The sequence below is a fragment of the Mobula birostris genome, chromosome 25 (assembly GCF_030028105.1).
Source record: "Mobula birostris isolate sMobBir1 chromosome 25, sMobBir1.hap1, whole genome shotgun sequence".
In the NCBI taxonomy this organism is placed as follows: Eukaryota; Metazoa; Chordata; class Chondrichthyes; order Myliobatiformes; family Myliobatidae; genus Mobula; species Mobula birostris.
Genome location: NC_092394.1, coordinates 835,429 through 852,739, shown reverse-complemented (window position 1 = coordinate 852,739; position 17,311 = coordinate 835,429). Strand labels below are relative to the sequence as shown.

Sequence of the window (17,311 nt, the reverse complement as noted above, 5' to 3'; positions counted from 1 at the left end):
GGCTGCCAATTATCTTGCATTGTTTACTATGTTTGTGCTCAACTCTAATAATCTCTTTTTTATTCTCATGTGCAGAGGCCTTGCAGTAGAACATAGCTGGGGGGGGGGGTAAAGATATTACAATAGTCTCGTGGAATGTTAAGGGCTTTGGTCATGTTGTTAAAGGGGATAAAGTTTTTAAGATATTTCAAATCTCTATCTGCAGATGTGATTTTTCTACAGGAAACCCATATCAAAATAACTGAGCAACGCAGAATGAGGTCTAGCTGGATATCTCAGGTTTACCAGCCACCATTTACTTCTCATGCCCGTGGTGTGGCTATCCTCTTTAGGAAAAATATTCCATTTCAACTCACTTCCATGACCACAGATCCTCTTGGCAGGTTCATTATGATCTCTGGCACCATTAATTCATTTCCCCTAACCTTCCTTAACACTTATGGTTCAAACACAGATGAGCCAAATTTTTTTAGGAAAATTTTTGATTTACTTCCGGATGCCAGTAATTCAAATATAATAATCGGTGGTGACTTGAATTGCTACCTGGACCCATATTTAGATAGATTGTCCTCCCGCCTGCCGTCAAATGTCGTGTCAGTGCAGGTCCTAAATAATTTGATTAGATCTAGGAATTTAGTAGGTATTTGGCGAGTTCAACATCCCACCAACAAGGATTATTCTTACTATTCTCATGTTCACAAATCTTATGGTAGAATAGACTATTTTTTGGTTGATTCTCATTTAATATCTCGTGTTACCAATACAAAACATCATAATAGATTAATTTCTGACCATAGCCCCTTGCCACTGTCCCTAAATCTCTTTCTTTCCAAATTAATCTATTCCTGGTGTTTTAACCCCTCCCTACTCGCCAATAAGAAATTTATAGAATATATCACCACCAGGTTAAAAGATTTCATAGAAATTAACGATAACGGTGAGGTGTCAGATTCCACACTCTGGGAGACATTAAAAGTTGTAATTCATGAGTATATAATTTCATATGAATCCACTGCTAAGAGGGAGAGAGAAGGGTGATTATTAGAGATTGAGAATACTCCCCCAACCCTTAAAGCGACATACCAGGCTTTGAAATACTCTGAAGATTATAATAAAATAATGAAACTTAAATATGAGTACAATTGTATCTTGGGTAGTCAAATAAATAACCTCCTCTTAAAATTAAGACTAAAACATTTTGAAATGGGGGACAAGCCTGAGAGGCTCCTGGCGCGGCAGCTTAGGGTTGCCCAGGCCCTAAGGTCAATTCATTGCATTAGATCGAGGGCGGGTGCCCTGTTAACTAACCCCAAGGAGATAAATTACTGTTTTAAAGAATTTTACAGCGAATTCTACACCTCTAAATGCAATGCCACTCAATCTGATTTGAATGACTTCTTTGATTCTCTTCTAATGCCGAAACTTAGTGACGCTGCTAGGGAGGACTTAGAATCTGACTTCACATTGGAAGAAATAACTTCTGCCATTAAGTCATTTCCGTCGTGCAAGGCTGCTGGGCCGGATGAATTTGGCTGTGAATTTTATAAGAAATTCTATGATATCCTTGCCGCACTTCTCCTCAGAATGATTATCTTGCTCTGAGAGAGATAAAGCCTTGCCTAGGACATTGTATGAGGCTAACATTTCCCTCATTTTAAAGAAAGGTAAAGAGGGAACAGACCCGGCCAGCTATAGGCCCATTGCACTCCAGAATCTTGATAGAAAGATAATTACTGAAATGCTGGCTAACCGACTAAATAAGCGTTTGTCATCCTGATCAGACAGGATTTGTCCCGGGTAGGTTCTCTTTTTCCAATGTCAGATGCCTCCTTAATACTATATATGCTGATCATGGGAAAGCTAATGGGGCAGCAATTTTATCCCTTGATGCACAAAAGGCTTTTGACCAGATTGAGTGGCCTTACATGTTTGAGTCACTGTACAGGTTTGGTTTCGGGGAGTCATTTGTATCTTGGGTAAAACTGATATCCGCCAGCCCAATGTGCTCTATTATAATTAACGGTGACAAGTCAACTCTGTTTCCCCTAGACTGTTCAGTCCAGCAGGGTGCCCTCTCTCGCCGGCCCTTTTTGCGGTACAGCCCCTTGCCTTAAAAATAAGAAGTCACCCAAATATTCTGGGTTTGAAAGTGGGAAGTATTGAAACATTTATTAGTTTATATGCTGACGATGTGATACTCTACTTACAAAACTCAGAAAAGTCAGTCCCTCTTCTAGATTTAATCACCTCTTTTGGCAGACTATCAGGATACTCAATCAATTGGACAAAAAGTGACTTTGTGCCCCTCTCCAATGACTACACGCGGGGTTTTTTTGGAAAGTGTCCCGTTCAAAGTAGTTAAAGATCACTTTACTTACCTCGGCTTGACAATCCCCAAAGATCCTAAATTAATATTCAAATTAAACTTTGTGGAGTTTGTTTCAAAACTTAAACAGAATATAGAAAATTGGAAAACCCTACCTCTGTCCATGATTGGTTGTATAAATTCAATTAAAATGGTTTCCCTAAAATGGTTTCTCTATCTTTGTCAAAATCTCCCCACTTTTCTTACATCAGCTTTCTTTCAAGAGTTGGACTCCATAATATTGTCTTATATCTGGAATTACAAGAATCACAGGATTTCGAAAGTTCATTTACAAAAGCCCAAGTCTGAAGGAGGGCTGGGATTACCTGTATTTAGACACTGTTATTGGGCTGTCAATGCTAGGGCTTTAATGTTTTGGCAACAGGGGGCTCCGGATAACCTAGCCTCTGGGGCTCCCTTGTGGCTATGTATGGAGTCTAACTCTGCTGTCAATTCCTCCTTGCCAGCCATACTGTTCTCCAAGTTAGAAAGGCTTGGGACTTCAAAAAGTTTGAGTTTTGTTTTGAAAAATTCCGTCAGAATTCTAAATCAGATTAGGAGCGTTCTGAATTTACCAGAGACCTCTGTACAAACACCAATCTGTTTCAATCACTCCTTTCTACCCTCATGGTCAGATAAAACCTACCATGCTTGGAGGGAGAAGGGTCTAGTTTCTATTGAAGACCTGTACATAGAGGGACGGTTTGCAACATTTAGTCTGCTGAAACAGAAATCGGAGCTGCTTCATTCGCACTTTTTTCATTATTTGCAAATTAGACTCTACATTCAATCTAAGATTTGTAATTTTGAAATCCTTCCAGGGAAACATATGTTTTTTGATATTTTAAAGAACCCTCCTGACTCCAGTCGTCTTGTTTCTAAGTTTGTACGTTTGTTTGATAATTGCACTGTAGCGTCTATTGTGAAGATTAGAGACTCCTGGAGAGAGGAGTTGGGCATTAAGTTATCTGAAGCTGCTTGGGTAAGTGTTTGTCTATGATACAAGCTTGCTCTGTTAACAGCAGGCACCAACTGATCCAGTTTAAAGTTGTCCACCGTCTCCATTACTCTAAACTTAAGATTGCATAGGATTTACCCTTCTGTCTCGCCAATGTGTGATAGATCCAAGGGACGGAAGCCACGTTGTCACACACCTTTTGGTTTTGCCAAATTCTGACTAGACTTTGGTCCAAAATATCGACTGGTACTCAAAGGCCTATAAAAGATCCTTCCCCTTGGAAGCTGGTCTCGCTACATTTGGCTGCTCGCAATCTACTATTTATTTCCCTGCAGCCATACAACAGTCTCTGATGCTGGGGATGATTGTTGCCAAAAGACTTATCTTGAGGGAATGGAAATCACCTTCTCCCCCTTCCTTTCGGAGATGGATGGCTGATATGATCTTAGTCATACAGATGGAGAAACTTAGGTTCTTGAGAACCAATTCAATTAAAGAATTTTCAGCTAACTGGGATCCATTTCTTGCCTACCTGGACGAGGCCGGGGGGTGGATGAGCAATTTCCCCCCAGCTGATTTCTCACGGCCCTCATTTGAGATTTAATGTTTAGTATTTTTGAGCACTTTGTACAATAGGCATCCCTTTAATGTTATGTCTTTTTTTTTTGCTTATTTCTTTTTTATACACGTCTGAGCTGGTATGTTTTTGTTGATCTCATTGTTTTTGTTTGAAAATTTTGAAAATGAAGTATTTAAAAAAAAATACAAGGGTCCACATACATTTTACAGCCTAGACTGTGAATGAATAAACAATGTGTTCAATAAAGATATGATATCGACAATTAAGAGTGTTATTAGTTTAGGCAGATTGCATTTATTATTCCATCTTAGATGAAGATCAGACCACATTTTCTTGCAACTGTGTACATGAAATGGGTTACATTTGCACAGCTTTGTTTCATGGTCTGTTGTCAGGCATATGCACAACGTGCCAGATTTGAGATGTTGCCTACAATTACCACAACACTCCATATATATTTTAAACAGGGACCTGGATAACTGATGGCTGTCAGCAAATTACATGGTTTCATTTTATGCTGATTGCAATTTTCCAAAGCTTTCCCTTCCCTTGCAATTTTCAATTTATAGCATTTTCTCGGATGTGACTTAAACCCTCTACAGTAAAGAGTGATGCAAAATATTTAATTCGTTTGTAATTTTACTTTTTAATTTTAATTCCCTGGACTGATTTTCTACTGGCTCACTTTGTTAACTCTTAAAAATATTGATAGAAATTCTCACAGCTCAATTTTATATTTCTGGCTAGTTTTCTCTTGTTCTCATTGATTAGACCAGCCTTGAAGTCATAAAATGGCAGAGCAGGTTCAGGGGATGAGTGCTTACTTGTGCACCTAATTTGTATGTGCTAATACAGGCAGTATGCATATGAAGAAAGGGATACAGTAAGTGGTTTTTGGAATTTGCTTTCGATACCTGGAACTGATCAAGGATTTCCTAAGGAATAAGACTGACAAAGGAGGAAAATAATCTTGGACGGCTGCAGGGAGAGGGCTGGGGAATGGGACTGAGTAAATTACTCTCCAGAGAGCTGGCATAGACCAGACATCCCACCTCTCCCGGAAGTTCCGGGAGTCTCTCACAGATTAACAGTGGCTCCCTGATGCCCGCAAATTATACACAATGTCCCAGAAATTGATTTTTTTGAGAGCGAGCGTGAGAGAACGCGCGAGGAAGAATGAAAGAGTGAGCGCAAGAGCAAGAAAGCAAGCGCGAGTGAGAGAACAAGAGCAAGAAGTGAGCGCGAGTGAGAGTGACCACGAGCGAGAGCACACGCGAGACAGAGAGAGAGTGAGAGAGTTCCAAAAAAAGTCAGAGTGGCAGAATGTTCCAAAAAAAAAAGAAAATATAAAACGTACATCACTCCAGACTACACTAAAGTGTACCCTTGCCTAATAGGGGTCAAAATAATGACAGTGTTGCTTGCTGCACTGTTTGCAACAGTGACTTTTCTATTGCCCGTGGTGGGTTAAGACTGTACAAGACATGTTGAGGTGAGTTTAACAGGTGTCATTCGTTCATTAGTATAGCTAACGTTATTTAAACTAGCTGCTAAGGAGCTATTCTATTGCAAACATCCCACTTCTCCCGGAAGTTCCGGGAGTCTCTCGCAAATTGGTAATGCTACCTCCCTGAAATGAGTTTTTGCAGGGTGGGATGTCTGCATAGACTCTTTGGGCCCATCTCTCTCTCACTTACCTGCTATTGCCTACTCACCCCTTCTCCCTCTCAACATATACACAGCACTTTGTATTCTCCATCTCTTCTATATTTTTTAATTAACTTACACATTATTCTGCTTTCCTTATCGATTGGGTACTCTGGCTGTGTGTATTGGTGGGCTATTTAGCTATGCATCATGTCATTAGTGGCAAAACACAAACCTATGTTCCCAAAATGATACGTTTGATGCTGATGTTGCTGAGAACTCGACAGTTATGACATGAGATATCACCAAAAAAAAAAACACTTTGCTCAGTAGTAAATATTCCAAAGATTCTTAGGTTTATTTGGATGGATAAAAATACAAAAATATTTTTGCTTAGAGAGGATTACCAACCCACAGTACCAAGTCTGCATACTGCTCAGAGTTGCTAACATTGAACATGGGAGCTTGTTGAAATATGACAATAAATCAAAGTCTACAGAGTGATGCAAAGTGGCATCAATTTCATGAACCCTACACAGATTACAGAGAAGGTGGTGTTTGCTGTCCTGAGGCAAATTAGGTGGATAAATCTCCGGGGTTTGACAAGGAGTTCCCTCGGATCATGTGGGAGGCAAATACAGAAACGTAGAGCCTTGCATTTAAATCATCCTTACCACAGGTTGAAAGATAGTCAATATTGTTCTGCTATTCAAAAGGCTCTAAAAATAAATCAGGAAATTATAGGCTGGTGAGTCTGACATTAATAGTGGGAAAGTTATTGGAAAGTATTCCATTGAAGTTGTATAAGACAGTGTTGAGGCCTAATTTGGAGTATTATGTGCATTTTTTCATCACCAACTTATAGGAAAGATGTAAATAAGGTTGAAAGAGTACATAAAAAAATTACAAGGATATTGTTGGCTCTGGAGGACCTGAGTTATAAGGAAAGATTGAATAGGTTAGTACTGTATTTAGAACATAGAATATTCAGAGGAAATTTCATAGAGGTATACAAAATTATGACGGGTACAGACAGGGCAAATGCAAGCAGGTTTTTTCCACTGAGGTTGGGTGGGACTACAACCAGGGGTCATGGGTTATGAGTGAAAGGTGAGAAGTTTAAGGGGAACAGAAGGGGAAACTTCTTCCTTCTGAGGGTCATGAGTGTGGAATGAGCTACCAGTGCAAATGGTGCACGCAAACTCGATTTCAACATTTAAAAGAAGTTTGGATAGATAGTCGGGGTATGGAGGGCTATGGTCCTGGAGCAGGTCAATGGGAGTAGGCAGTTTAAATTGTTCGGCATGGACTAGATGGGCCAAAGGGCCTGTTTCCGTGCTGTACTTTTCTGTGACTCTGCCAAATCTTCATTCACCGAGTATTTAAACAGATTTCACCTTTTAAGTCAAAGACTTAATGGTATAAAGAGTTGGAAGAATGTAAAAACAACATACTGATACATTGAGTGCTAAGGTACTCACCAAGTTCAGGAGGAGGAGGGGGATTGGGTGGTTCTTCAGCAATGGCTTCTTTTGCCATGGACCTCAGAATCCGGCCTTTTCGCCGGCCCTGACTGTTTGCAGTTTTACGCCCTCGTGGTGCAGACTGTTCTTTTTCTTCTGGCTCCTCCGTGACAGTATCTGATTTGTCTTTTTCTTTAACAGACTCCCTAAGGGAACACAAAATGGTTCCATGAAAGTTCTTACCTGTGAGCACAGAGACAGCAGAACTGAAGCCAACACCATCCAACAAAGCAGAGTTATTCCTCCCTTGCATGAACATAGAATAGTACAGCACAGTACAGGCCCTTCAGCCCACAATGCTGTGCCGACCCTCAAACCCTGCCTCCCATATAACCCCTCCACCTTAAATTCCTCCATATACCTGTCTAGTAGTCTCTTAAATTTCACTAGTGTACCTGCCTCCACCACTGACTCAGGCAGTGCATTCCACACACCAACCACTCTCTGAGTAAAATACCTTCCTCTAATATCCCCCTTGAGCTTCCCACTCCTTACCGTAAAGCCATGTCCTCTTGTATTGAGCAGTGGTGCCCTGGGGAAGAGTTGTTGGCTGTCCACTCTATCTATTCCCCTTAATATCTTGTATACCTCTATCATGTCTCCTCTCATCCTCCTTCTCTCCAAAGAGTAAAGCCCTAGCTCCCTTAATCTCTGATCATAATGCATACTTTCTAAACCAGGCAGCATCCTGATAAATCTCCTCTGTAACCTTTCCAATGCTTCCACATCCTTCCTATAGTGAGGCGACCAGAACTGGACACAGTGCTCCAAGTGTGGCCTCACCAGAGTTTTATAGAGCTGCATCATTACCCTACGACTCTACCCCTCGACTTATGAAAGCTAACACTCCATAAGCTACTGTGGATGGGGAAAGGTTTCTAAAATAAGCCTCAACTAGTCCAGCGACATAAGAAAACTGGGCATATCCAAATACATTGATCATCTCCAGAGCTCTCTGAGGAGAATTCAAACAAACCATGTTCCCTAGAAAATAAGCTCTGTTGCACCCCCATCTGAAAGATATTCTTTCAGAATCTGATCTACCAATTTCCCTCACATTTTTGTGATTTCTCAATATGGTTTCCTCTTCTAAACTCCAATGAGCATAATCTCAGCCTGCTCAACCTCTCTCCAGATTTTTCTTCAAATTTCAAACTCTTCACCCCAGTAATAAATGTGCATCATTCCTTAAATATGGAGACTAAAACTGCATTGAATACTTCAAGTGAGGTCTCTAAAGTTGCATATTTATCGGGATCATTATGGAGAAGTTAGCACAGCTTTCTGTGTGGGAAGTTGTGACTGATGAAATGCAAGGAAGGGCATTAAAGTATAAAAAGAGAATGTAGAACCTACGTTGCACTTGCAAAAATGAAAATGTTAGCTAATATTAATTGCAGCCTGAGATAGCAGAAATACTGTTTATCCTGGAATGAAGGAGGCCAAAAGATGACCTGATAGAAGTATATAAAATTCCAAGAGGGATAGATATGGTGGACAGTCAAATCAGAATATCAAAACCAAATAGGCAGATTTAAAAATGCAAACATAAGGAAATCTGCAGATGCTGGAAGTGGAAGTTAGAGAAGTCAATGTTCATGCCATCAGGTGGGAGGCTACCCAGAGGGAATATAAGGTGTTGTCCCTCCAACCTGAGTGTGGCTTCATCTTTACAGTAGAGGAGGCCGTGGATAGACATGTCAGAATGAGAATGGGACGTGGAATTAAAATATGTGGCCACTGGGAGATCCTGCTTTCTCTGGCAGACAGAGCGTGGGCATTCAGCAAAACGATCTCTCAGTCTGCACTGGGTCTCGCTAATATATAGAAGGCCACATCGGGAGCACCGGACACAGTATATCACCCCAGCCAACTCACAGGTGAAGTGTCGCCTCACCTGGAAGGACTGTCTGGGGCCCTGAATGGTGGTAAGGGAGGAAGCGTAAGGGCATGTGCAGCACTTGTTCCACTTACAAGGATAAGTGCCAGGAGGGAGATCAGTGGGGAGGGATGGGGGGAATCCAATCTGAGTGTGGCTTCATCTTTACAGTAGAGGAGGCCATGGATAGACATATCAGAATCATATTTATTTATATACAAACATTGACTTCTCTAACTTCCACTAATGCCCCACCTCCCCGTCGTACCCCATCCGTTATTTATTTATATACACACATTCTTTCTCTCTCTCTCCTTTTTCTCCCTCTGACTATACCCCTTCCCCATCCTCTGGGTCCCCCCCCCTTTCCTTCTCCCTGGGCCTCCTGTCCCATGATCCTCTCATATTCCTTTTGCCAATCACCTGTCCAGCTCTTGGCTCCACCCCTCCCACTCCTGTCTTCTCCTATCATTTTGGATCTCCTCCTCCCCCTCCCCCTTTCAAATCCCTTACTCACTCTTCCTTCAGTTAGTCCTGACGAAGGGTCTCGGCCTGATACGTTGACTGTACCTCTTCCTAGAGATGCTGCCTGGCCTGCTGTGTTCACCAGCATTTTGTGTGTGTGTGTAGATTTAAGGTGAGATAGAGTTTGTAAGAGAATCTAAAGGGCAAAATTACCCAGAGTGGTTGATACCTGGAATGAGCTATCAAAGCAGCAATTACATTTGAAAGTCATTTGAACAGACACTTAAATAAGGCCAGGGGATCCCAAACTTTTTTTATGCCATTGACCCCTACCATTAGCCAAGGTGTCTATGAATCCCAGGCTGGGAACCCCGGTATAGAAGGAAGAAGTCCTAATTTGGGTAAATGGGATTCCTGTTGGACAAAAAGGCCAATGTAGTTGTGGAGGATTTAGGGCTCATTTCTTGTGACTCCACAACAAACATCTGCATTACAGACGGAAGCTGCACTGTGAGATATTTTTCGTAACATGAAACAACATCTTCTTCACTTTGGGCTAAGAAATGCGAGTTGAAAAAGAATGAACTTTGTTTTTATTTATTTTGTCATAAATTCCATGGAAATGAATTTTATTCTGTGTCTTGGATTTTTGGGTGGTGACCTGTGAATTTTGGTGAACAGAACAAGTGTAATATGTGGGTCACCTCTATATGAAGTAGGAAAAGTGCAGTAAAACTTCACCAATTTCTGGGATGGCAATCCACCCTATAGGATAAGCAGGTTTCCTTGTCTAAAGAGATTACATAGGGTTATTACAGGGAAATTGTACTCAGGTAAAATGGAGGTGTAGGAGAATTAGGCACAATGGCACACAGATGTCTGAATTTCCATCATCACCTTTTATTCCAACCTTGTTCATAGTCACATGATATAGGAGTATCTTTGGATTCCCATTTATATTATTTGCTGGTCTTTTCTTGTTCTTAATGCATTATTCTCTTAATGAGTTAATTTTGGTAAGTAGCATTCTAAGCTAGCAAAGCTAGGAGCTAGAGGGCAATGGTGGAGAGCGGTATCATGATTGGAAGCCTGTGACATGTGTGTACTCAAGGAATCATACTGGGAGCCTTACTGATTGTTATTAAAATTACCTATTTGTGTGATAAGCTGTTTTATACATGATTCATTGGTTATCACCAAAAGTAACAAGCACTTTCTTGCTCATTGATCTACTGCCTTCACACAGAAGTGCTTAGTAAGAAGCACTGTCATAGAAGTGGCACAACTCAGGGAAACAGGAGCAGAGTCGGAAAATCTGCCAAATCTATCAATATCATAGCTAATCTACACTGGCCTCAACTCTGTTTCCTTGACTGTTCCCCAGAACCCTTAATTCCTCAACCTTTCAAATGTTTACCCATCTCCACCTTAAATATACTTATTGATCAGACCTCCATAAGACTCGGAGGCAGACAGTTCCAGACATTCACTACCGTCAGTAGTAGTTTCTACACACACCGTGGTTGTAAAGTATTCGATACAGTGCCCTAGAGTTTTCCTACCTTTGAGGTTCTTCCTTTTCATCTTTTTCTTCCTCCTTTTTCTCATCTTTCTCCTCTTTCTCTAATTTTTCAACTTTCTCCTCTTCTTTTTCAGCTTCTTTTTCTTCTTGTGAAGGACGAGAAATCTGTTGCTACAAAAAAAGATAACTTTTATTAATGAGCAAAGAAATAAGCATGTAACTTTTCTCAATTGTACTGTCAAATTAAAATATTTGTAAACCCTTGCCTCTTTAATTCTAACTAAAATATCCCCACTCCAAAATTCTGTGCTAGTTAATTCAGCAGGCTGAACATGGCTTTCAGGGCTTTAGTTGTAGAAAGTAATGGCATGGCATCCACACTAACCTCATGCAAACAAGATAGCATCAACAATCGATACATCAAGCAAGACAACAAAAGATCAGGAAGTGTCACTCAAATTCACCTACTGAAGCAGCTGGTCTATATCAGAGGCCATCTCATTGGCTCCTCACACGACTCTGGAACATCTGAACAGTGAAGGTACGTATATCAGGATGCTCCGTATCGATTACAGCTCAGCACTTAACACCACCATCCCCCTCAAAACTGATCAGTAAACTCCAAGACCTGGGCTATACCCCTTCGTGCAATAGGATACAAAATTTCCTCACTTGCAGTTTGGAATCGCAAAAACATCTCCACAATCTCCATCAGCACAGGAGCACCACGGGGATGTGTACTTAGACCTGCTCTACTCGCTTTACACCTATGAATGTGCAGCTACGTACAGCTCCAACAGCATATACAAAGTTTGTGGATGATACCACTGTTGTGGGCTGTATCAAAGGGGTGATGAATCAGCATGAATCAGGGAGGGAGAATGAAAACTTGGCTGAGTGGTATAATAATAATAACAACCTCTTACTCAATGTCAATAAGACCAAGGAATTGATTGTAGACTTCAGGAGAGGGAACCCAGAGGTTCATGAGCCAGTAATCACTGGAGGATCAGAGGTAGAGAGGGCCAGTAACTTTAATTCCTGGGTGTCACCATTTCAGAGGATCTGTCCTGGACCGATCATATAAGTATTATTGCGAAGAAAGCACTACTGCGCCTCTACTTCCTCAAGAGTCTGCGGAGATTTGGCACGTAATCAAAAACTCTGGTAAACTTCTATAGATGTGTGGTGGAAAATGTGTTGACTGGCTACATTATGGCTTGATATGGGACTACCAACGCTGTTGAGCAGAAAATCCTACAAAAGCTAGTGGATTCGGCCCAGAACATCATGGGTAAAACCTTCCCAACCACTTAGCACGTCAACATGAAATGTTGCCGTAGAAAAGTAGCATCCATCATCAAAGATCCGCACCACCCAGGCCGTACTCTTTTCTTGCTACTGCCATCAGGTAGAAGATACAAGTGCCTCAGGACTAGCACTACCAGGTTTAAGAACAGTTACTACCTTCTCAATCATCAGGCTCTTCAACAAAAAAAGGGGCATAACTACACTTTTAAGAGCTCTCATCTTGTTATTTCATACTCAATATTTATTGCTATTTATTTCTATATGCATTTGCAGTTTGTTTACTGTTAACAGCTTATGATATTTATAGTTCACAGTAACTGTTTTATACATTTGCTAAATATGCCCACAGAAAAAGAATCTCAGGGTTGTATGTAGTGACATATATATACTCTAATAATAAATTTTACTTTGAAGTGTTTCCATATGCTTGGAGTCCTTTCCTTTTAAATAAAATGCACACTTATTACTAACGCATTTGCAGTCCTATATATCAGTGTTCTGCAATGCATTAATTTTTCAGGATGAATTAGTTTATCTAAACTTTGCCAGCTTGGTATCAGCTCATCCCTCTGCAATTGGACCTTGGACTTTCTGACTAACAGACCCCAATCAGTTAAGTTAGACAACTTCTCCTCCTCCACTCTCACCCTAAACACCAGCGTGCCTCAAGGTTGTGTGCTGAGCCCTCTTCTGTCCTCCCTTTTCACCTATGGCTGCGTTCCTGTACACGGTTCTAACTCCTTAATCAAGTTCGCAGACAACACCACAGTGGTTGGCCTGATCAGAGGGGATGACGAGACGGCCTACAGGGACGAAGTCCAGCACCTGGCCGCGTGCTGTGCCGACAACAACCTGGCCCTTAACACCCAGACCAAGATCATTGTGGACTTCAGGCATGCTAGGAGCCACACTCACACCCCCATCTACATCAACGGAGCTGTAGTGGAGCGTGTATCAAGCTTCAAATTCCTTGGTGTCCACATTTCTGAGGATCTCACCTGGTCCCTGAACTCTCCATCCTGATCAAAAAAGCGCAACAGCTCGTTTATTTCCTGCGGAGCATCAAGAAAGCTCACCTCTGTCCCAGGATACGGACGGACTTTTACCGCTGTACCATTGAGAGCATACTCACCAACTGCATCTCAGTGTGGTATGGCAATTGTCTCATATCAGACCACAAAGCACTCCAGCATGTGGTGAAAACTGCCCAGCGGATTATCGGCACCCAATTGCCCACCATTGAGAACATCTACCATAAACGCTGACTGGGCAGGGCGAAAAGCATTATCAAGGTCGCATCTCACCCTAACCATGGACCTTTTACTCTCCTCCCATCTGGTAGGAGCTACAGGCGCCTCCGCTCCCGCACCAGCAGGCACAGGAAGAGCTTCTTCTCTGAGGCTGTGACCCTGCTGAACCTTACATCACAGCGCTAAGCAGTATTGCACCCATATTGTACTGTCTCAGTACTTTTATATTTGTGTGCTGTAGCACTTACTTTTTATTCACAGTTGTTTTGTAAATAACACTATTCTTTGCATTTCTGGTCAGATGCTAACTGCATTTCATTGGCATTGTATCTGTACTCTGCACAATGACAATAAACTTGAATCTAATCTAATCTAACCTAATTCATGCACATTATACGAGGGGTGATTGACAAGTTCCTGGCCTAAGGTAGAAGGAGTCAATTTTAGAAAACCTAGCACATTTATTTTTCAACGTAGTCCCCGCCTACATGTACACACTTATTCCAGTGGTCGTGGAGCTTATGGATCCCTTCTTTGTAGAAGCGGTCCACAGCAGGGGTGATTGATAAGTTCGTGGCCTGAGGTAGAAGGAGTTGAGTTATTAACTTCAAACTTTCTGCATTATCACTCAAAGAGTTGAACTGCACATGCATGTAACGAGAGAGTCTGGGACCTCCAGGTGGTCCACAGCAGGGGTGATTGATAAGTTAGTAGCCTAAGGTAGAAGGAGATGAGTTATACAGCTCTTGTTACATGAATGTGCAGTTCAACTCTGAGTGAAAATGCAGAAAGTTTGAAGTTTCTCCTCATCTCCTTCTACTTTAGGCCACGAACTTACTAATCACCCCTGCTGTGGACCACTTTCTGGAGGTCCAAGACACTGACTTCTACAAAGAAGGGATCTGTATGCTCCACGACTGCTGGACTAAGTGTGTAAATGTAGGAAAAATAAATGTGCTTGGTGTTCTAGAATTGACTCCTTCGACCCTAGGCCACAAACTTATCAATCACCCTCATATGATACACCCTAATTATAAACCTGGTTTAAAGTTGGTGGCTGTATGCAAGAGATTCAATAAAATTTGCACTGAAGGGTTAGATTAATTTTTTGTATAACAAACTAAGATTACTGCAATAACTCAGGTCAGGTAGCATCTTCAGAAAGAAAATAAAACATTTCAAGTTCAAGACTATTTTCAGTTCCAGTTCCGCTGAATAATCTTGATCCTGAACTGCTCTTTCCAGACATGGTCTGACCTACAAAGTAATTCCAACTTTTTCTGTTTCCTTATTTCACATTTTCAACATCTGCAATTCTTCTGATTTTCATCAATATTTTGTACGCAACTTACCTTCAAAGTCAGTGCGAATGAACAATGGGCGAAAAGTCAAGGACTCACAGTGTAGTTACAGCTTTAACTACTCTTTCCAATTTCTAATATTTTTGCAGTTATTTGTCATATCCTTGAGAAATATATATCTGTTTTGTCCTATCCACACATGGCATAAACTTAACCTTTTCTCCAATTCAAATCCACTACAAAACTGCATTAAAAAAAAGCTTTCCATTTCTCTTCCACAAAGGCTTCTCATGTACATATCTAGTGCTTTCAGTTCAGTTGCGAGATTATTCTCCGTAAAGGCACTGGTAATAGCTTGTACCAAGCAACAGTCATTAAAACCCTTTACCAGGAATGTCATGTATCCTGAGATCCACGGGATCACATGCAAACATGCTGCTTTAATGCACCAGTTCCTACAAATGGAGCAAATGCACAAGAAACTCTGGAACACAAATGAGATTCAGATGCCAACTAATGAACAACATTATATGTCGTTCATTGCATGGGAAGCACAAGAGAGTGCAGATGCTGGAATTTCAAGCAATAATCCGCTGAAAAAGCTTAGAGGGTTGAGTAGCATCTGAGGGAGGAAAAGAATTGCCGATGTTTGGAAGGGTTCAACCAGAAATTTCAACAATTTCTCCTCCCCTTCAGAGGCTGCTTGACCTGCTGAGTTTCTCCAGTAGATTTTTATTTCTTTATATTTTGCTGTCTGTTTCAATTTTCATTAGAACCATAAGAAAAAGGAGCAGAATTAGGCCATTTCAATCATGGCTGATCCTTTTTTCCCCCCTTCTCAACCCCAGTTCCTGGCCTTCTCCCCATAACCTTTGATGCTATGTCCAATCAAGAACCTATTAATCTCTGCCTTAAATACATCCAACAACCTGAAAGCTGCACGTGGCAACAAATTCTACAAATTCACCACCCTCTGCCTAAAGAAAATTCTCCGCATCTCTGTGTTGAAAGGGCACCCGTCTATCCTGAGGTTGTCCCCTCTTGTCCTAGACTCTCCCACCATGGGAAATATCCTTTCCACATCTACTCTGTCTAGGCCTTTCAACATTCGAAAGGATTCAATGAGATCCCCTCCCCACCTTCATTCTTCTAAATTCCAGTGAGTACAAACTCAGAGCCATCAAACGTTCCTCATATGATGACCCTTTCATTCCTGGAATCATCCTTGTGAACTCCTCTGGACCCTCTACAATACCAGCACATCTCTTCTAAGTTGAGCAGCCCAAAACTGTACACAATACTCAAGATGAGGCCTCACCAATGCCTTATAAAGCCTCAGCATCACATCCCTGCTCTTGTATTCTATACTTCTTGAAAAGTATGCTAACACTGCATTTGCCTTCCTCACCACCGACTCAACCTGCAAGTTAAACTTTAGGGTATTCTGCACAAGGACTCCCAGTCCCTTTGCATCTCAAATATTTGGATTTTCTCCGTTTAGATAATAGTCTGCACATTTATTTCTACTACCAAAGTGCACGACCATGCAGTTTCCAACATTATATTTCATTTGCCACTTTCTTGCCCATTCTTCTAATCTGTCGAAGTCCTTCTACATCCTACCTGTTTCCTCAACATTACCAGCCACTCCACCAATCTTCAAATCATTTACAAACTTGGCAACAAAACCATCTATTTCATCATCTATATACAGCATAAAATCCATTTTACACAGCATAAAAAGTGGTCCCAACACCAACCCCTGTGCAACACCACTAGTCACTGGCAGCCAACCAGACAAGGATCCTTTTATTCTCACTTGCTGCCTCCTTCCAAATCAGCCAATGCTCTAACCATGTAGTAACTTTCTTGTAATACCACAGGCTCTTAACTTGGTAAGCAGCCTCGTATGGCACCTTGTCAAAGGCCTTCTAAAAGTCCAAATATACAACATCCACTGCATCCCCTTTATCTATCCTACTTGTAATCTCCTCAAAGAATTTGAACAGGTTTGTCACACAGCATTTTCCCTTAAAGAAACCATGCTGACTTTGTCCTATCTTGTCCCGTGTCACCAAATACTCCATCAACTCATCATTAACAATTGACTAACATCTTTCCAACCACTGAGGTAAGGCTAACTGGTCTATAATTTCCTTTCTGGTGCCTTCCTCCTGACATGCAATTTTCCAGTCCTCTGGCACCATGTCACAGTCCCATGATTTTTGAATTGCTAATGCTGCCACAGTCTCTAACTCTACCTCTTTCAAAACCCTAGGGTGCAGTTCATCAGGTCCAGGTGACTTATGTACCTTTAGGTCTTTCAGCTTTTTGAGGACCTTCTCCCTTGCAATAGTAACTGCACCCACTTCTCTTCCCTCACATCTGGCACACTGCTGTTGTCTGATGCAAAATACTCATTTAGTTCATCTGCCATCCTCTTGTCCCTCATTATTATTTCTCCTGTCTCATTTTCCAGCTGTCCTATATCCACCCTCATCTCTTTTTTA

The 17,311-nt window shown here is 41.4% G+C and overlaps 1 protein-coding gene across 13 annotated transcripts in view; it reads right to left on the bottom strand.

Moving 5' to 3' along the window:
• Positions 1 to 17,311, bottom strand: part of ncor1 (nuclear receptor corepressor 1) — a 297,718-nt gene that overhangs the window by 136,556 nt on the left and 143,851 nt on the right. For 12 of the 13 annotated variants that reach the window (XM_072243400.1, XM_072243412.1, XM_072243409.1 and 9 more), the window contains exons 15-16: positions 10,980 to 11,110; positions 7,032 to 7,219 (exon numbers count right to left, since the gene is read on the bottom strand). In XM_072243400.1, coding sequence (XP_072099501.1) covers positions 7,032 to 7,219; positions 10,980 to 11,110 — 319 coding nt within the window. The remainder of the gene's footprint in view (positions 1 to 7,031; positions 7,220 to 10,979; positions 11,111 to 17,311) is intronic. The other variant, XM_072243406.1, reaches the window with a different exon arrangement.